Raw genomic sequence first — 20,965 nt, forward strand, 5'->3', positions numbered from 1 at the left:
TCAAATATTCTCTTGTAGAATTTTTTTTTTTGACGGCCCTAGACTATCAAATTGATTGGAGAATGGGCTTAAAAAAAAAAATCCATAGAATATGGCCGTCGAATATGGAGGTTTAACCAACAATAGGACAATCCTCTAATTCACCAATCACAATAAATGAAATAATAATATAAAAAAATCAGAAAAATAACAAACAAAACAAAAATCATAAAACAAACTTCAAATTAAACTAAACAACTCAAAATTCATATTATATATTGAAATTTCATTACTAAACAAGCTCTAATTGAAGCAATTGGGCGGTTACAAATGAAATTACATCACATAATTGCTTAGAAATAAAATACAATTAGAAGCAAATGGTCGTGATGTTTTTGATCCCTTCTAGCTCTCTCCGCTCTATCGTGTCTTCTTATTTTCCTCAAGGTTCGGATTTCCCCTCCATTGCTACTGTTTTCTAAAAAATCCTAATAGCGCTCTCGTACCTACACGGAAAAGGTTTGGTACATCGAGATATCAACCCAAAGTAATAGAAAAACAAATTAACATAGCAACGATCTTCGACATTGGTGGCCGCATGTTTGGGTAAGCTTGGAAGCATAAGAATGTCACTTGAATTGCTTGTAAGACATCCTTTTCTACAAACCTGTCTTCATGTAGTTTTGGATCCACCAATTCAAGTACTCTGGATTTCTCGTAAAGCTTCCATGCCTATATACAAGAAGAGAAAATTGGCAAATTGAGATTGAAGTATAATGAAAGAAAAAGAACTAGAATTAAAGAACATAAGAACCCGAAAACGCTTATAAGGCTTACATATTCGGGAAGATATTGCATTTCTGATGGTACAGAAAGATCTGTGTTTTTCCTACAACTAATGATCTCGAGCACTAGAACCCTGAAGCTGTAAATGTCAGCCTTCTCAGATAATTCTCTTCTAATGACGTATTTAGGGGCCGTATAACCTCTATAAGAGACACAAACAACACTCCATGATTAATCTTTTACAGTCTTTCATACAAGTGGATTACATAATTGTGTTTTATAATCTAATACTTATAATTTTGTATAATAAGCAAACAACTCACAAAGTTCCAGCAAATGTGGTGTTGAGATACGCTTTGTCTTCAAGGAAGAACCTAGTTAGCCCAAAATCCCCAATCTTCGATTGGAATTTTTCGTCAAGAAGGATGTTGCTTGCCTTGATATCTCTATGAACAATCCTGCAAAAAAAAAAAAATGCAATTAAAACCGATGCACAGCTCCAAGTCCAACCCATCAATTGAACTACAAGATCTGAAATGAAAAGATTCAAACACATAAATGCAAGCAAAAACCATTCAAGAAAGACATAGTTTGTCCCCCAGTGCTTACCTACTACCACTAATGATGAAATTCTTCCGTTTCTTTGAAAATGCAACAGTTCCAACGGCTCCCATATGACCAGTACCAACTCTAATACAGCACCTACTTTCATGTTCCCATAATCTCACCTGTAATCCATAGAAGATAATAAACATGAGAAATCAATTAAAAAAGGGAACAAGTTTCACCTATATGGTCACCACTCTAGAAAACACAAAAGCTGTTTGGAAGATAAACATAAGAATAAGAATAAGAATAAGAAAATATATCTTGATCATGTTTTCTCCAATCACAATTACCAACAGTAATCAACCGGTATAAGTGCTTTTTTTAGTTGTACCATGTGGCATATGTAATTGAAAACACTCAAAAAGCAATTGGAAATGATTAAATACACAAATCTATAAATGCCTTGCGAGAGCAGACGAAAGAGAGAGACTCACACTATTGTCCTTGCTTCCAGTTACAAGAAGTGTTCTTCCAGAACTTGAAATGCATGTGTCTAGGCATAGTACAATTTCAGTATGCCCAGCCAACACATAGGAACATGACATGAATGCAAGGTCATACACACGCACCTAGGAAATACTTAGGTCACGAATGCTCAAACACATCCATCCTGCACATAGAAGGATCAGACTAACAATTTCAGGGTCCATCAAAACGATCTCCAAGTTCAAAAATCCTACCTAGTATCATATTAATTTCAGCAGTACAAACATAGGAATGAATTTTACAGAACAATACCTTTTCCTCCTCACCCAAAAACTTTATATCCACAAAAAAGAAACTGCTGATCTGCAATGACACAGACCAACCCTTGATCTAACGGTAACAAAACAACAGCTGTAAAAGGCCCTTGTCGAGTCTTCATTATCTGAGGTGACAGTTGCATCTGATGATTGCTGCTCAAATAGGCAGACTGCACTGTTAACAAAACAAGTAAAATAAGTTCAATCGATATATTTATTTCTAGATGATCCATGGAATTATGGAATTATGTGGGCAGTAGGCAAGAGAGAAGCTCTCTCTATTGCTGATGTCATTCGCACCACATGTCAAATGTTTATTGGGCAGTGAGCCAACAAGTAAGAGGGTATCAAGGGCGTTACGGTCACTCAATTGGTTTGGTTAAAGGACATAGATATCCAAGGTGGACCCATCAAATGGTCGGTCACCTTTACCCTTGCATGTGCACTTGGATGGGTGCAGTCTGTAGTTGTACACCCAACACTAATCATTTGAAATTTGAAATTTAAGTATTACCTGAACGATGTCCTGGAATTTGTTTCGTATGTTGTAGAACTCATGCTTAATCATATTCAGAGCGCGAAGAGACCTAAGGGATTAAATTCCATCAAGTACGGTAAACTTTCTATAGAATTACACAGATGTAAATAAGAAGAGTTACAAAGGAAAGGAAAATCAAGTAAGATAAACTTTCAGTGCAGGAAAGTAGAGGCGACAATTCCTTTTCTTGTTTGTCTCTAAGTAAATCTGCCTCCAACACACTTTTCCCAAAAGAAAATGCTGGTTGTTTCGGAGCAGGTAAAATCATAGCTTCATTATATAAATTCACAGATTTTTAATATAATTACTGACATAGTATGAAAGTTTTCCAAAAAAGATGGGATAACTCCAATGGTGATTAGAGCTTGCAAATATGCAGTGGCTTTGAGGAAGCAACAAAGCTTCAAGGACTCCAAACCCATTAAGTTAATTTTATGTCAAGGATGTATGTAATACGTTTCTTATGTATATGTCTGACAGTGAGATTTTAGGAGTTTTACTCATTCAATAGTGGTTAGGAATTTCTTTTAGACAGAAGTGAAAGGTCCCACAGAGCAATTGTAATACATTAGTCTCGTGCATCATATCTTGACTGTAACATCAATACTCTATTGTAAATAATTATGTGAGTTGCTCACAAGAGAAAACCCACGAATTTGCTCCTCAATTTCAAGAATTCTCTTACCTTATTTATTTATTTATATATATTATACAATTTCTTTTTCTCTGGTATCACACCAACACTATCCACTTGTCCAACTAATTTGGATATCTAACCATTCTAAATTCTAACAATAATGAGATGAATACCAATATGTTAGGTATTTAGTTGGAAAGAAATATGAGGGGTTTTCAGCAGAATTTTCTGATTTCAGTCGAGATCGAACTAAACATTGAATGTTTTAGATAGTCTAGGAATGTTTGGTTGAGACCATTTCAGTTTTTCTCTAGACTGAAACATTGCATCAAAATGAGATGTCAAGAAAAATCCTTTATTATTATCAAGACATATTTATGGGTTTGGAAGATTTTGTCTCTAGATGAGGATTTGTTTAGTTGGGCCTCTATATGAAATTTAGCTATTTCTAGAGAGCTTTGTTACTTGTTCCTTTGTTTGTGACCGTACCTCTGTTTAATCCTTTTGAGGTCTCCTCAACCTCCTACGTTCCTTTGTATACATAACAGAATTGATAACTGTCAAAAGAAAGCCCTTTTTATGAAGTTGTCTCTTTTATCAGTATCAACATCATGTATTTAACACAATAAATAGATGTTAGTATATTCTCAAGAGACTTATCAGATGAGCCCATCACTCCCAATTTCATATAGCAAGGATCGAACATATACATATAATTGATGTATCACTGCATCACATAAAAAATAAAAAAAATAAAAAATAAAAAGAATTTATTTTGCCAACAATCAAACACTAAACTCTTCATTTATATTTATTTTAAAAAGAAAAGCTCATAAAAAAAACAATGAGTGAAGGTGATGGCATAGGCCCCTCTTATTATACGGATCAATCATCAAGACATGTTTCAAAATCTACGGTTAAGGAAAGGTCTTGGTGCATACAAAATTCACCTAATTGTTGTGATAGGTGTCTCATATTCTGTAGGTTAATTAATGTGGGAACTATTCAGATTGTGTCTCTTAGTTTAGATGGTGTGGGGGTTTTAATTGGGAAAAGACTTGCACTTGTGTATTCGGTTGCGATTAAAGATCTCTATGGCTGTAATTTGCTTAAGAATATAGTGATTTGATCCAAATCATCTCCTCTGTGGAGTAAGCATGCTGCAGAGAGCCATTTAAATTTTGAGTCTTGTGTGTGGTCATTTTCTTTGTTGCATCATTTTTGTGTCACTTTAAACTTATACTAATAAGTTAGGATTGATTCATAAAGAAATACCCTAAGTTGCTTTCCAATAATTAAAAAAATCAAACCTGCAGCATAAGATGGAGATGACATATTGACATAGATGATATAAGGACAATGTCCTTCTTTTTGAAGAATTTTTTGTATATTATTGTAATTGATCATTTTAGGTTACAAGAACATGAAAATAAGGATTTTTTTTGGGTTTGGGAAATCTTATAAAGGTTCTAGCTGTCATCTAGGGTGAAATCCAGGATTGTACTTGAATTCTCATCTTATCTGCTAACATATGTAGGCACTCTCAAGTTATATAGTGTGCTCTTAATTTCATGGACTTTATGATTTGATTTTGGGTTATACTTCTTCCTTAATGTTTTTCTTCAAGAAGTTAAAAATAAAAGTATTTACTTGACCAGCCCAGCTTGTACTCAAGATACGTTGAACTCAACACAATTAATGGGCATCCTAGACGGGTCAAATTTCCCAAGTTTTACCCGACATACATCATCACCTTGGGCACCTAAAAGATGAAGAATGGACGTGCTACGGCCTACGGAAAGCTATGTGAAATAATAAAAGAAGAAAAGGTCACCGACTGCTAATGAGAACCTAACAACTTTGAAGAATGTGGATTCTAGCTAAAACCACTGGTGTAGGTCTGATTGAGAAATGGTGGGGTGGGGGGCATGCCTTCTAAGTATGCATGAAGAAGTTGTATGTTTGTCTAAATCAACAAGAGATATATATGCCATTGTAGTGAGTTTTCCACTAGCTGTGTCGGAAGACAAGGTGCCTTGTAGGTCCATAGTGGTTTCTAATGCCTTCTTAATTTGTAAACAGTGATTCCTTGATATACAAATTATGTGACATAGTAAATGTATTGTCCAGGAAAATATGTACATTCTTACAATTGATGGTGGTCACAGACCTGTGTGAGGCATTATAGATCATCAAAAATATCTTAATGAAATATGACCATTACCCAATACGTACCCCTAGTTGACCCCAGACACCTATGTGAATCCCAAATCAAAGCGCACAGTCCCACAAAGTTATTAAAAATTATTCCACTAGAATATTGGAATTGTGACTAAAATAAATATTTTTTTTCATAGTGTACTACTCCCAGAAGAACACAAATTACTGTTCAAATTCAGCCCTATTGTAGCTGTCAAGTAGCTTAGTCCAAGACTGCAAAAAATACTTGTATGATCCATAAAAGGCAGAGACAAACATCCAACATTCAAAAACTTGCTTACAAAGAAAACCAATTCCATAGTCTTCTCATACCATTGAAACCATTTTTGTTTTTTTTTTTTTTTTTTTTTGACAAAAGATGCTCTTTAATTGACATGATTAATTTTAGAAAAGAAAAAGATAACGTGTGAAAGAGAGAAAAAAAAACTTAAACCCAGGCATGAATCCCATAGGCATATGTATCCTCAACTTTTACACCCACTTGCAATATAGCTTTTTAATAGGCTTTTAAAAGTTAAAAAGACTTGGTTATCTTCCATTAGAACCAAGGAATTCCTGATTTCTTTCAAAAGCATAAACTATGAGGTTTGATTCAAAACAAAAGAAGTAGGGTGGGCCCACTGAAATTTGATGTCAAAGGCAATGGTGTTCTTGATGAAATTGATTAGAGTTCTGTTGTGGAGTGTTCATTTGCTAGTGTTTTTCTTCCAGACTTTCTCAGCCTTTAGTAGAAAATTGAGAAAAAAAAGTGTTGCTCTCTCGTTCTCTCTCTCTCTGCTTCTTTTTATTCAGTGTGAAAGCCATAGTTGGTATTGTTTGGTGTTGTTGTTCGAGCTCATTTTCTCAATCAACAATAACTCCAAAGAGAAGTAGACGATGTGTTCAAATTCAAGATCAGATGTGAGATATTATCAGAATGTTCAAGCAAGGATGAGATAATTTCACAAAAACAAGGAAATAGGTGTTGGAGGTGTCACAAGATCAAAAACCAAAAGAGCACAACCAATTTCGTAAAGCTAGGATCATTGAAACTCTTCATATTCTTCTAGATATTACTTAAATAGTATTGAGTGATTTTAGATTAGATAATTGTTGTTGCTGATTAGATTACTAATAAATACACTTATTCGTATAGATCTACTCCCATCTAAACAAAATATTAGAGAACTACTACTATCTAGTACTGATCTGGTTATAGAAACTCAATCACAAATTCACAATTCACAATTGTCCCTAAATTTCTAAAAAGGAGTATAAATTCAAAAACTGATCTACAGAATTATACTACCCCAATATTTTATAGATAGAAACAAAGATGATCTCAATTGATATGGTAACAGTTAACCCTAACGAGAAATTGAAATTGATGAACTACAAAATGAAATATAAAATTAGAATTAAAATTACCTCCGGAGACGAACAAAAGCTGAGATTTGTGAAAATGAACGCCACAAACAGGTCCATCATGCTCATCAAATCTATCAATAAGAGTGCCCATCCTATAATCCTATAACTGGATCACACCATTGTGAAGACTCGCAAGGATCCATGGCCTCTTACGATGGAAACTCAAACCATTCACCCGATTACTCTTTGTTTCGAATTTCGTCAGCATCTTTCGAATCAAATCTCAAACTCTAATTACTAAAAACTGCATCAATCACAAATCAATTTCATCAAAACTTTACAAAATCGAAGATACCTCAAATACATCTCTGTGATCTCTCCACAGATGAACAGAATTGGACTTATCAATCAAAAACATACCTCTTGATGACTTATCAATCAAAAACGAGGATCAGATCTAAATCGAGATCGATCGATCAAATAAAGTGGGAGATGAGATCTATCGAGGGAGGTAGATCGAGAGAGAGAGAGAGAGAGAGAGAGACAGACAGAGACATCGAGGGATCGATCGAGAAAGAAACTGTGAGAGATGGAGAGGTCGATCGAGAGAGACAGTGAGACAGAGAGAGAGAGAGAGATTTATAGAAAAAGAGATGTCGTTCAAGAGAGAGATCGAGGGAAAGACAATGAGAAAGATACATTGAGAGAGTGATCGCGGGAGAGACTGCGAGCGAGCGAGCCTATGAGAGAGAGAGAAACGTGGTCGAAAGGCCGTGGTATTTCAAGTTATAAAATTCGTCGGGGCAGGGCCAACAAATATTTTGTTCAAATTTTGGGTTTTTCACGTAGTGCGCTGCACTCACAATGGCTTCATAATTTTGTAAAACTTTTGTAAATGACAAATGGTAAAATATATTTGTGATGATATTATAGATTTGGGTTCAATTCTCACTACACTGAGTTACTGATCTCATTAAGAAAGTAAGTTTGCTGCTCTAGAATAAAAAAAAAAGGGCACTGAAATGCCCAAGGAGCAATCCCACTAAGATATTATTTCAATATGATGGATTATAAGCCAAAGAGGCCATGACCTCATCAACACAGTTGAACTCTGTGTCTGGGACCGGCCATTAAATCATAACCCTGCATGGTGAATGAATGATGATAAGGAAAATAAATGATTAGGGTAAGTGTCCTTCAACCCTAATCTTAAGGCCCATGCTGCTGCTGCTACTGCTTGGCATTCTATGGAGTCTCCAACCAAAAAAGCAGCTCTTAGGCTAAGTCAATCATCCAACCACAAAGATGGGTTATGGCAGAAACTTTTATCAACTTCTCTAAAAATGCATTTGACGGTGGCTAGAGTTCGTGTTTAGGACTTGTCAATAATAGATCGACACTAGATGTGTCTATCAATCTTATATATGGAGGACTGGCTCTTGACTACTCCTAAGTCGACCTTGTTCAATATGTCTCAACTCTACTTAACTCAGACCATGGGATATCGTCTAGATTGATCTAGGTATGTGTCATACCTCGACCTTTTCCCCAATATCTTGCATGACATACCTTTAAGGCTTAATCTCCATTGTCATAACTAACAGTCCCAAGTGACAAATTGATATAGGAAGTGAAATTCGTCCACACATACACACATACATACCTTCAAATCATGAATCTCCACTCTGCCAACAGCAGGCCAATTGGCTGCTGGACGTTTTTTTACTATGACTTCTGGGGCTTCAGGAGTAATGTGCATGTATTGGTTTAGCCTTTCGATAAAAATTATGTAGTTGGCTAACGTGCATTGGTTTTGAATAGAGGACACAAGGGACATATTTAACGAAAGACCATACGAAATAAAGAATCCTAACATATTCTGCCATAAGAAGATTGGTAGCCAAAGGTTTAAAATAATTTTTTTTTTGTGGCGGATATATTAGTCCGCTGTTATATTCAATTAAAAGACAATTTGCAAAAAAGAGAAGAATTCACTGAAAAGAATTTTTTATATACAAAAAAAGAAAAAAAAAATGGTTTTATAGTGGCGGATATACAAATCCGCTGCTATATTCAATTTAAATGCTATATTCAATTTAAAAAAACTTAATTAAAAAATTTTATTTTTAGTGGCGGAATTACTAATCCGCTGTTATATTCAATTAAAAAAATTTTAATAAAAAGAATTCATCATTAAATAGAATTTTATATATTAAAAGGTTGCTTTTTTAGTGGCGGATATATTAGTCCGCATCTAGATTCAATTTATACAAAATTAGATAAAAAGAACAACCTGAATAGAACTTTTTATATTAATTTTTTTTTCATTTTGTAGGGGCGGATATAGTTATCCGCTGCTATATGCACTCAATAAGGACTTGGCGGTAAGCACGGGTTCCTATAGAAGCGGATAAAGTAATCCGCTGCACAAGTTATATCTATGGAGGCGGATAATAGAATCCGCTGCAACAAGTTGTACTTATAGCGGCGGAAAAAAGTATCCGCTGTTATAAACCGCCGCTGTAGACAAAAAATGTTGTAATGACTCCTCCGAAGTTCCTATTAAACAATTCTGGTGCCATATACCCTGGAGTCCCTCTAGCACCCATCATCGATATGATACTTTCTTTCTTAAGGGACAATTTCGCGAGCCCAAATCAGAAATTTTCGGACAAAGGTCTTGGTCTAGAAGAATGTTATGAGGTTTTATATCAAAATGTACTATTCGTGCGTTACAACCACGGTGCAAGTACTCTAGTCCTCGAGCAATGCCAATAGCAATTTTGTATAGTGTCTCCCATTGAAGGTGAGGATATTTCTGTAATGGTTTTTTATCATATATGAACTTTTCAAGACATCCATTGGGCATGAACTCATAGATAAGAGCTTTTTTTGAGTCCTCAACACAGAAACCTAGCATAGTGACAACATTAACATGGGAAGTCCTGCTAATACTTGCGACCTCATTAATAAATTCTTCTCCATTACCTTTCGATTCTCTCAATACCTTCACAGCCACCATACACCCGTCAAATAGCTTTCCTCTAAACACATCACCATAAGCTCCTTGGCCTAATTTTTCCTTGAAGGAGCTTGTCATTTTCTTGATATTTGAATATTTGTATCTTTTTGGAACCAAGGATCAATGATTCTTTAGAAACATCTCAAAACTTTGAGAATTCCTTGTTTTCTTCTTCCAAAAGAACAATTTATCTAAACAAAATTTTCTTCTCAAGCAACATAATATAACTACCATTGTAGCTATAATAATGATTCCAGCTATTGATGCACCTATAAGCAAAGAAAAGAGGAGAAAAAGCAAGTTACACTTGGATGCATGATATATTAATGTGCTAGGCTGAAAGAATAAGAAAGATAATACAGAGTTTAAATAGACTAACATGCTGAAAAATGGAAACCATCACGAGAATTACTTTGATAGGTTAATTAACTATAAGCAACTTGAGTGTTCAATCCTTTGCAGAGCAATCAAGATGTGGATTTAAATATTTATATATATATATAGTTAAGGGGTAAATCGTTAGAAAGGTGAAGTTGGGTAGAATGGGGTTTGAACCTAAGATATGAGAACAACACTCTACACGTCTGACCAACTTAGCTATGCTGGCACTTGATTTATGTTTTAATTGATAAATTCGCAAAATTTACCATCATTTCAAAAATTCAATGTATCATATGCAAGTAAGCGAACCATTGACTAAACATGTCAGGTTGGACCAATTTAGTTTATTTCAATCATTACTGATTGTTTTACAAAATGAATCTTTAGGTGTTTTCAATAAGACAATTTTTGACTCCGAAGGGTCTTACTAGGTGGTGGACTTTCAAATTCGTTATCTTATTTGTAAGAGATTTAGAACACCATTCATGATATTTTTCTGGGAAAAATCCTTGGAAATATGCTGGAACTTAACACCAATATTCTTTAATGATATTTGCAAATTACAGTCGAGACCCTCAAAAAATTGTGAAGAATAATGTTTGAAATACTTGACCTGGCAAATCCATTTTCCTCATATATAAATTTCGTTCATTGTGATTTATATCAAGATAATCAATTTTTTTGCATAATCACATTAGGCGGGTATTCCTGTAATTTTCATGAGATGAAAGTAGGTTCTCAGGAAACATACTGTAGGATGGGTACAAAGGGGTTTTGGACAAAAAAGTGAAAAAACTTGTGTGTGCAGTTTCTTATGAACCTGAAATAGTCATAGCTGAGAGAGACTAGGCTTCTAATTAAATAGATGATACATATATAGTCTCTATAAGATGAGATGATATTATCTTGATCATTGATGTAGTTGAGTTCAAACTGACATGTATTATCATTTATTAGTCCAAATTCAAAGAGTATACAGTGAAAGATGTATTCTCACACATATCAGCTATCCGTATAGGAATTTATTTTTACGATGCACTAGTTATTTTGGTTTACCAACCAGTGATGCTAGACTTGTGTAGATACATCATGGGTATTTTGTGTAATTAACATTACACTGGAGTTGTAGCAAATATCCAGCAGAGGATCCACCACCTTATTAAAGAAATGATATCTTCTAATTCATAATTTCTCTATTTCAATTGGACACATAAATCCAGGTCTTGATGATATTTGATAAGTTTTATCAAACTCTTCAAGATATATATGATTGAATAGTATATTTCCATAAAGACTGTTGAGGAAAATCTTTTCTGCATCCAGCAAAGTTGACCAAAATTGTAGAAAAGTATTTTACAGAAGTCATAGGGAATAGAAAATAATATAACAAAAGTATTCCCTATGATTGAATAGTCAAAGGGAATAGAAATTGTTATGGATATAAGGATTAAGACTCTCTGAAATATTGTAATCTCTTGGTAGTTCAGTTGAATAATTTACTAGGCATAAAAATTATTTGATAAATTCTTCTTGGTTTATCTGAATTACAAAAAGTAAACATGAACCAAAAATGTTATAGCCTCTTCTCTTTATATTAAGCTAAACCCTATGCCGAATAAAATGTTAAAATAAACTGATGAACATTTTACATGAACACATAATCATCATCATCTACACCTTCCCTGATTGCGGGGATGAATCCATTTTTTCCATTTAACTCCATAATGAACCAGATGGCAAGTTCCAGCAAATCTTTTCTTCCCAACTCTATCCATGTCATTTCCTATCTTCCTCTTGTCCTTTGAATGCCCTCACTTTGCATCAAATTGCTCCATCTCATTGCTGTTTTTATTAGCTTTCTTTGCATATGCCCAAACTATCTAAAATAACTTATCTTTAGTTATTGAGAGCTGCTATTGGCACCCCAACTTTTACTTATTACACCACAATTAAAAAATAGTGAATGGTAAAAAATAAGTTAAAGTAGGGGTACCAATAGAAGCTCTCTCATTTTCTATTTCTTTGCTAAATTTATATTTTTTGGGGTTTAGGATTTTATATGAGCCTAATCATAAATGTAAACAAACACTGAAATTTTCTAAGTGAGTGTTATTATGTTTTGTAATGTTGAAATTATAATGTGAGTCAAACCTCTATAGTGTTTGAATAGTGTGTTTTACTCTTTAGTAGAGGTGTGATAAATAATTGAAGAAATGGGGTGTAATATGTAAAAGTTGCGGTGTCAATAGCAGCTCTCTACTTTTAGCACCTATTGGAGCTATACCTAAATTTCCATGGATGCTCTCATTTCTAAGTATATTTTGCCAGTTGTAACACATCAATCTCAACATCCTAACTCTGCCACCCACATTCAATGGACATATTTTTTTCCTTGCCAACCCAGCATCCAACTCTATTTAACATGGCTGGTCTATTGTTATTGTATAAATTTTTTATATTAATTTTATTAGTGCAAGTTGATCATACAAAAATATGTTCTTAAGGGGGTTTTGATTAGGTGAAGGTATAAACAATCATCAGCAATGCCATTATAGTATTAGATTGTCTACATAAATAACACCCATGATATAAAGACAATTATTGTAAGCCCTTATGTCTTCTAAAAATACAGTAATTCTATAAAATTAATATTTCCTCTAGATAATAAAGAATATACATGATTGAAAAGAGTGTGACAAGTTAGAAAAAGCACATACCATTATGGAAAGAGTAAGGTCTGTTTCAAAACAAAATATAAACCCTTTTGTGCTATATTTTCTCTTCATTTCTTTAAATAAAACTTATTTATGTGACTACTTACATGAAAGCATTCATGAAAATCTTGGTTTTCATATATTTAATAACACAAACTAAAGGTGTTTTTTTTGGTGAAAGAATCCGTAAACAAAGATGTTCTTAAGAGATTGATTAGACAAAACATTTTAATAAAAGATATTATAACTGTTAAGATGGCATTATAAAGCCATTGGGCCATATCTTATTACACTCTAATATAATTGAAATTGATAACCATTACACATGTTACAACAGGACTTATTCCATTATTGGAGGATCGTTGCTAACGATTTCCATTTGTTTATTTTTCAAGCTAAATTCTGCATTACATCAGATTAATAATGAACTACGAATAAATGAAAGAATTTGTTCTAATCAGTTTTTCATGAATATGTATAATTTTTTCTTCGATAAGTGTGTTTTTCATGAATGTAAATAGAATGATGACTTTTTACACAAATGTCAGAGTTCAACAATAGAAATTTTAGATGATGGATATCATACCTATTCCAATCTTCAGTTTTACATTGCTCCCTGCAACACCTGAAACTGATCACAAACAAGACCAAACTGATAGGTCACTACTCAAATCAGGGTTTGCTAGATTTCAATAAGGGTTAAAATGGTGAGAAGCAGCATATAACATTATCTAAACTCTAAAGAATAGAAATCATGTCATTTCGTTTTTGTTTTCCAAGTCGCCATATTGGATAAGTTTCATTGAGGTCACAGAGACACCAACCTCCTTTAGAGGAGTATTTTTTTTTTTCTTCTGGGTAGGTCTTCCCAGCCTCCTTCAATACGCCTTTCCATCATTAATGATAATTTATCATAAAAAATATCTATAACCCATGTAATCATGAAATGTGTGAAAGAATGTTAGATGAGAAGTAGAAGAACCCCCAAGCTTGCATTTGGGAAAGGAAAGAGTTTGTGCAATTTTAAATGAAAGAGGATAGACATGTTATGTGAAATTGTTGAGTAAATCACGGAGATCAGATTTCAAGTGAGTTACTATCCTTTGGCAACGTAGTTGAATTCTTCCACAAAGTGCCAACTTTCCTCCTGTCTGAAATTGGATTTTTGGTTCGGGTTCACCACAATTCAAGATGTACAACCTACATTACTAGTTGCTGGTGCTGGAGAATGGGAAACTAAGGTTTCTCTAGTGGAAGGGAGGGAAGTCTTGGTGGTTGTAGGTTCTTGAGTTGAGTGTGAAGTTGAAAACTCATAATTCTCCCACCATCCTAACACACATGGGATATCTTCTCTACGTAACTCAACAAAAGTAATAAATAAATAAGAACAAAGAAGAAATTTGCTAGTATCATGGTTTTAACCAGATTTGGAATAAGATCGGGCTACCTGAATCTAGGACAACCCAACTGGGATGAGTAAAATCCTCCCAAACTGGTTCAAACTAATTAGACCTAAATTGAAAATATTTGGATTTCAAATAATCGTTTTTTTCCTGTATAAACTGGACTAATAGATGCTACAATCATAAAATCCCATTCTATAAAAATTATAAAATATCATGTACACGTGTGAAAGAAACACATAAACTGTTCGAAACTGACTCAGTGAAGTTTTAAAAAATCATCCGAGTTTCAATACCATGGTTAATGCTGGTATTTCAACCAGACTTGATTTTTTTCAGTTGAAACATTAATTTGACTTAGAATGATAATCAAAGACTTGGGGAAAGATTGGTATGTTGGGTATGATTTCAAAATGACATGTCACTGATTGGTTGTTCATGTAGAGATTTCGCACCACACCCCCATAGTGCTCCAAAAAACAAAGGAGGAAGAATGGGATTTATCATAGGGGTTGGAAGAAGGGCCTATGGAAACACATTTCCATAGAAAAATCTTAAGAGTTGTGGAGCCACATATGGAAACATTGGGGGTCTTAGTCCTAAAGGACATGAGTTGATTCCAGGTTCTTTACGTAGCTTTTCTATTGGGTAGAAAACACAAAGGAACATGGTTTCATCAAACAAATAAAATGAGAGGAAATGCCTGGTACCCCTCCCATGCTGGTTTTGAGCTCCAAAGAATGGAACTCAGTAAGACTGCTATTTAAGCAAAATCCAGATAAATGGGTCTTATTGTTTTAACAAAGAAAGTTAAGTAAGCATACCTCTTTTCGTTCTCCCTTACCATGGGTTTTATGTTTTCTTTTGGTTTTCTCTGTTCTGTTAGCATGGCGAAGGTAAAAGTACAATCTAAAGTTAGAAAACGTTGTGAACAAAATAACAGAGAAGAGAAGTAAAAAAAAAAAAAAAAAAAAAAGTACGTTGTTTTCAAATTACCTCAGTGGCCCAAAGAAAGTACCCTTTGAACCAAATCTAAATCGGTCAATTGTTTGCAAAATTCAGCCGATTTTGAAAACTCGGTTTTTCCATATTTACAACAATTTTTAAGTTTTTTTTTTCTCCTGATAAGCAAGCAGGTTAGTGGTTAGGAATTAGTGGGTGGGGAGGGTTTTGAAACCAGGTCGTTATGAACACTCATTGACTTTTACTAGGACGTTGGAACCTTCAATTATTTTATTTTTTAAGAATTTAAATATTTGTAATTTATATAATATGAGATTTTGTGATGGTAGAGATTCTATTACCACACCAACTTTGGTTAACGCCACCCCAAGTCATATATAAATCTTCGAAGAATTAATACACGTCTGAAGTGGCGTTAACAAAAGTTGGTGTGACAATAGAAGCTCTTTAAATAATGGTATTATATGATCAGTCTGATATATGGGGTTCAGAGGGTTTCACAGGTCTGACTTGGTCAGTGTCAGCTAGACTAAGAGAAACTAATATATATATATATATAAGGTCGGGTTATTACGACCCCTTTACGACACACCATTTTGTCTTATATGGGTAAAAATATTTAGAATGGGCTGATTTTTTGTGAGGATGATCTCTATGGTGAGGAGATCATCCTTGCCAAAAATCAGCTCATTATGAAACTTCTAGACCGTCCAATTTTTGTTGAAAAATTATAGACCATCCAATTTTTGTAAATCAATTTTGATGGGGTTAGAAGTTTTGGAATTCGCTGATTTTTTTCTAGGATGATCCCCTCATCATAGAGATCATCCTCTCCAAAAATCAGCCCATTCCAAACATTTTTGCCCATATAAGACAAAATGGTATATCGCAAAGGAGGTCGTAATGGGGGTCGTAATAACGCCATCCGTATATATATATAATATGAGAAAGAGAGAGATCACCTACTTAAATTACAGAATCTGGGCTCCTCCATTCAATTCTACTTAAATTCATGTCCTCTGTTATTGCAATTGTGTTCATATATCCACTACTACTAGCTCAATTAAAATTCTATTTAAAAATAAAATAAAATAAAATAAATCGAAATTAACTTACTCGGAGATGTGGTATTACAAGGTCCATCATGGCAGAAGCAAACGAAACTATTTGTAGTGGGATTATACCCGCATCCTCCCTCTGATCTAACGCAATCTTGACACTGTTTGATATTTATACTCCAATTCACTTCGAAACCTTGCTTCAGAACATCATCCAGTCTTGACAGATTTTTCAAAACCCTGTCCACATCCGATTCAAAAACTGGAACTAAAACATTATCACGGCAATTCTGCAATAATTTATCCCTTGATGTCGGCTTAGCGGTAAAATAAACATTACTATCCATATCATCATTAAAGCATTTAAATTTGAAGAATGATACATTAACATCCGATATTTCATGCAGAGATTTACAACCATAGAACAAATTAAGGTTCTGGTAACCATTAGTGAATTTAAAGAGAGACGTATTGAGGGTGGTATTAAAATATTTATGAGGACAAAAAGGGTCGACGGAAGGAAACTGAGAGATATTGAGAATTTGTGCATTTTGATCGATCTCTAACACATGGTATGTATGTAAATTAATCTCTATTGTGGTGTAAGTATTATCGTAGCAATAGAGTTCGAACTCTGGATGACCACATTCTTTAGGTCTGGTGTAGCCATAGAAAGGGTAATTGATGTTGGAGATCTTTCCACAGTTAAATGGGTGACGACAGGGAATGAATTGTTCGTTGTCTTCGCTTAGATAGATCCGTAGATGGATGAAGATGAAGAACAAGAAGAGAGAGGAGGGAAACAAGTATGGGTTCATTGAGAGAGAGAGAGAGAGAGAGTTGTTGGGGACAGAGGAGATGTGAGAGTGATTTTGAAAGAAGGGGAGATAAAGAGATGCAGATGAAGGAGAGGGAGACGAAGAGTCAAGAGTAAACGAGAAGAAAGTTACATGTTTTTGCATTTGCTGACTATAAGTCTACAAGAAGGTGGCTAAGCTTGGATTTTTTTGATTTTTAGATAATTTACAAATACACCCCTTTTATATTTTTGGTGAATATTTTAGGTACCCTATGTTCTTTTTAAATTGATCATATATATCTTGACCATGGTCTTTTATGAGAGACTAATAGAAAGAGATTTTATCCTCTCTATCTAAAAATATAAAAATAAAACTCTTGATTTCGACATACCCTCTAGCCCTCGACATTTTGTGTTACCGCTGTAGTTTCAAATTAATGATAGACCCCTCGATCATGGTCAAATACCCTCTATTCAACCTCTTACAAAAATCCTTGGTCCCTTTCTTACCTTGAAGAAAAACTTTAATTTATTCAACAAACCAGCTCCCCTCTTTTTATTTGGTATTATAATTTGATTAATTATATTATCTTCTATTTTATTTTGTCTCTTAAATTAATGGGAAAAAAATAAATAATTTTCAAGTAATCCTTGATCCTTCTAAAATGTGATCAATTTCTCAGTTTTTCTCTTATGTTGGAGAAATTTACTTAAAGGGCCCTCGTGGAGGTACTTATTTCTAAATAATCCTTAAGTTTTCACGATTAGCTGAATGTGACATTTAGTAAATCTATTCTTTTTAAATGGTCCCTGAAGATCATTTTCACTATAATTTTTGCTCGAACTACCTAACTTCCAAGCTCACCACTATTTTCATAAATAAATAAAAAACTTGAGTTCAGACATCCAATTGATGCATAAGAGACACCATTTGCATCAACGTGTCTTCTAATATTCAATTGATCTCACTACAGGAAAAATCACCAACAACAACGACTTTTATTGACGGTCAAAATTTGACCGTCGCTATACGGCTATAGAGTTTATTTTGGACCTCCTCACTGCAACGCCGAACTCTTCATCAATTTCTTCTTCTTCTTCTTCGACTGAAGCACCTAATGAAGAATACAAATCTAAGACAATAGAGGACGAAGATCTGGAAATACTAAGAAAGAGTATGTCTGATTCTCTCTCTCTCTCTTTTTATTATGTAAATTGAAGTTTAAACTATTGACATAAATAAAACCCATTGAAGACGAATTGCGAAATCAGACTCTCTCTCTCGTCTGAAACTCGAAATCAGTCACTTTTTCTCTTTCGAAAACAAAGCCTCTGTCTCACTCTCATCTCATACTCGACAGATTTGTCTCTGTCGAGGAGATATCTTTGTCTCTCTGCCTCTCCGTCGATTTCTCTCTCTCTTGATCTCTCAAATGCATGAGGGTTTAATCTAAATAGATCCGATCTGATCTCGGCCTCAAAAATTAAGGTATGTTTTCCTACATATTTTATTAATTTTTTTCTCCAATCGATTCTTAAACCCTAGATTTTTCTGCATATTTTGTTTACCTGCATATTTTGTTGATTTTTCTATATAATCCCAATTTCTATAATTTTAATTCAATTTTTGGTTCAGTTTCAAACCAAAACCCTAATTTCTCATTTTTATAGCTAACTAATATTCAATTGGATGAAATCAGATTTCAGATGACCACCACTCCCCAATTCTACTTATCAAATCTGAAAACTCGCATAGATTATCAAGTTGACTCTGTATTAATTTTTTTATTTGCTTTAAGTTCAGATTAACTAAGCTTGTACGTAATGGGTGGATGGAATAAGTTTGAAGTAAGTTTCATTTTGTAAAAGATTTTTGTGTTAATTTTGTACGAAAAACAAATTTAAATAAGTAATGTAATAGTTTGCTGTGATTGGCATGTTGGCTTGTTCTATTGTCTATTTCACTATTAATAGAGGCCTTTTGTTTTAGAGATTAGTATTCTTTCTTCCTCTTTAGATAGTTCTAGGTCTATCGTAGTACAAGTAACTGTTTTTTTGGTAACTAACCCCTTTTTAACTCTGCCAATGTAAAATTAAATATTTTACATTGCCGGTCCCAAACCCGGATAAAGGAGGAGGGAAAAGATAAGGTATTGTTAACTTCTAAATATTTCATGTTTTTGTTTGCTAAATGCCTAAATGTACTTCGTTGGATATGAATGTTCTTGTTTTTCTTCTTCTTTTAGGTTTTCTATGTGTGGTTTGATGCTCCTATTGGTACATTTCAATCACTACATGCTATACTCGTGACTGGGAGAAGTGGTGGAAGAATCCTAAAAATGTGGAGCTTTATCAATTTATGGGCAAGAATAATGTACCATTCCACACTGTACGTATGCTTTATCTCCTTTACTTTTCAAACTCTTGATGACTTATGATGATGATGATGCATTAGCCAAATTGTATGGCGATACTTTTGTTAGATAACAAGCAATCATCCGATCTTCATTCAAGTGAAGGGCCCTCCCTCCAAGGGCCTCTTTGTCACTCTTACAACCTTGTTTATGTTTCACAGCTTTTTGCAAATGAATTTGCATCTATAACTACAGTTGACTTAGTGTAGGCCTGTAATAAATTTTTTGTGATTATGACTACTCTTAGGCTTTAGGAATGAAGGATTCATGCTATTTCTCTAATTGCAGGTAATGTTTCCATTGACACTTCTTGGTACGCTTTAGAATTAAATTTTGAATTTAAACATAATACAATACAATATTCCTATAGAGACAATAGTGTTTGTGAATCTAATTAAAGAGAAGTCCTCTCATTTCTCATTTGTAATTTTGCCTATTGCACATTCTTATCTATCAAGGTATCACAAACTCAATTGAGGTGCTTTAGATGTAATATCAGGTGTTTTAAAGTTGTCTTAGTGTTGCATGTCAATCTTGCGAAGAACAAAGTGTTTGGAATGGGGTGGGTGGTGGTGATAGTTCAAAGCTATTATAGTCTCAATCTTGGGATTTCTCTACAAATGGTACATACAAAGCATGACCATTAATCTCTTGAAGTTACAACAATGCATGATATCTCAAAAGTATACAGTTATGCGCTTTGTATTGAAGGAACATGTTGATTTTGAAGGATATACAAGTCTGAATTGAAGCCTCAAGATTTCGTCTTCTTGATTATACAGTAATGAGGATGTTTTTCACTGTTTTACATTACTTTGCAAATTGAAGATGACTCGATGTTTGATGTGTATGTGGTCAAGGAAAACATTTTCACACACAACCTTGTACACAAATGATAATATCGTCTAATTGAACATGACACATTTCCCTTGGTGACTGAGGTCTCTCACATGAAATACATAAGGCAATGGTTATAAGACCATGGGACTCTCTCATGGAATATAAACCAACCGATACATGTGATTGGAATTAATTCTAGGATATTTCTGATGGGATCGGCTCCATGAACAAAAAAAAATGAATCAATTATTATGGGCTGGATAGGAACTAATCTGCTTGGATTTTTATTTTTAGGCATTATTTCTTTTACTAGTGAATGGCAGTATCTCATCTTAGCTTATGTTAGTATTTGGTAGTTGTGTTTCATGCTGCACTCTTATTAGCCATATCAGAAGGGAACCACTTCTCCAAGGCCGACTTATCAGTTAATAATATAACTAGAAGATTTCAGAAAGGAATCTGATATATATTGCTGACCTTTTTCTTGAACAAGAAAGGGGATGGTGATGCAA

General features: G+C 34.1%; 1 protein-coding gene and 1 pseudogene across 5 annotated transcripts in view; both read right to left on the reverse strand.

The window, feature by feature from the left end:
• The window catches only part of LOC147394352 (PR5-like receptor kinase pseudogene), a 47,212-nt pseudogene extending 33,576 nt beyond the window's left edge, over window positions 1-13,636 (reverse strand). The window contains exon 1 of the transcript XR_015181303.1: window positions 13,563-13,636. The product of XR_015181303.1 is annotated as a PR5-like receptor kinase pseudogene (transcript). The remainder of the gene's footprint in view (window positions 1-13,562) is intronic.
• LOC147394354 (cold-responsive protein kinase 1-like) lies at window positions 225-7,557 on the reverse strand. Of its 4 annotated transcripts, none has more exons than XM_086453187.1 (11): window positions 7,280-7,557; window positions 6,920-7,163; window positions 3,782-3,849; window positions 2,632-2,704; window positions 2,113-2,287; window positions 1,809-1,984; window positions 1,375-1,493; window positions 1,089-1,223; window positions 817-967; window positions 647-711; window positions 225-485 (listed from the first exon to the last, which is right to left on the reverse strand). In XM_086453187.1, the coding sequence occupies exons 6-11, from the start codon at window positions 1,917-1,919 to the stop codon at window positions 458-460; spliced, it is 609 nt and encodes a 202-aa protein (XP_086309313.1). In that variant the 5' UTR covers window positions 1,920-1,984; window positions 2,113-2,287; window positions 2,632-2,704; window positions 3,782-3,849; window positions 6,920-7,163; window positions 7,280-7,557; the 3' UTR covers window positions 225-457. The 4 variants fall into 4 exon arrangements, with proteins under 4 accessions (XP_086309313.1, XP_086309311.1, XP_086309312.1 ...); XM_086453185.1 differs by having other exon boundaries at window positions 2,113-2,292; XM_086453186.1 differs by lacking the exon at window positions 3,782-3,849.
• Window positions 13,637-20,965: the final 7,329 nt, after the last annotated feature.

This window comes from Akebia trifoliata, chromosome 9 (genome assembly GCF_017979445.1).
Source record: "Akebia trifoliata isolate Shusen 1 chromosome 9, ASM1797944v1, whole genome shotgun sequence".
Lineage (NCBI taxonomy): Eukaryota > Viridiplantae > Streptophyta > Magnoliopsida > Ranunculales > Lardizabalaceae > Akebia > Akebia trifoliata.

Coding starts and splice junctions, on each gene's coding strand:
- LOC147394354 (XM_086453186.1), bottom strand. CDS start 1,919: ATGTCATGTTCCTATGTGTTGGCTGGGCATACTGAAATTGTACTATGC. Junction 1,494..1,808: donor CTGGAAGCAAGGACAATAGT/GTGAGTCTCTCT, acceptor TATGGATTACAG/GTGAGATTATGGGAACATGA. Junction 486..646: donor CCAAAACTACATGAAGACAG/GTTTGTAGAAAA, acceptor TTTTCCGTGTAG/GTACGAGAGCGCTATTAGGA.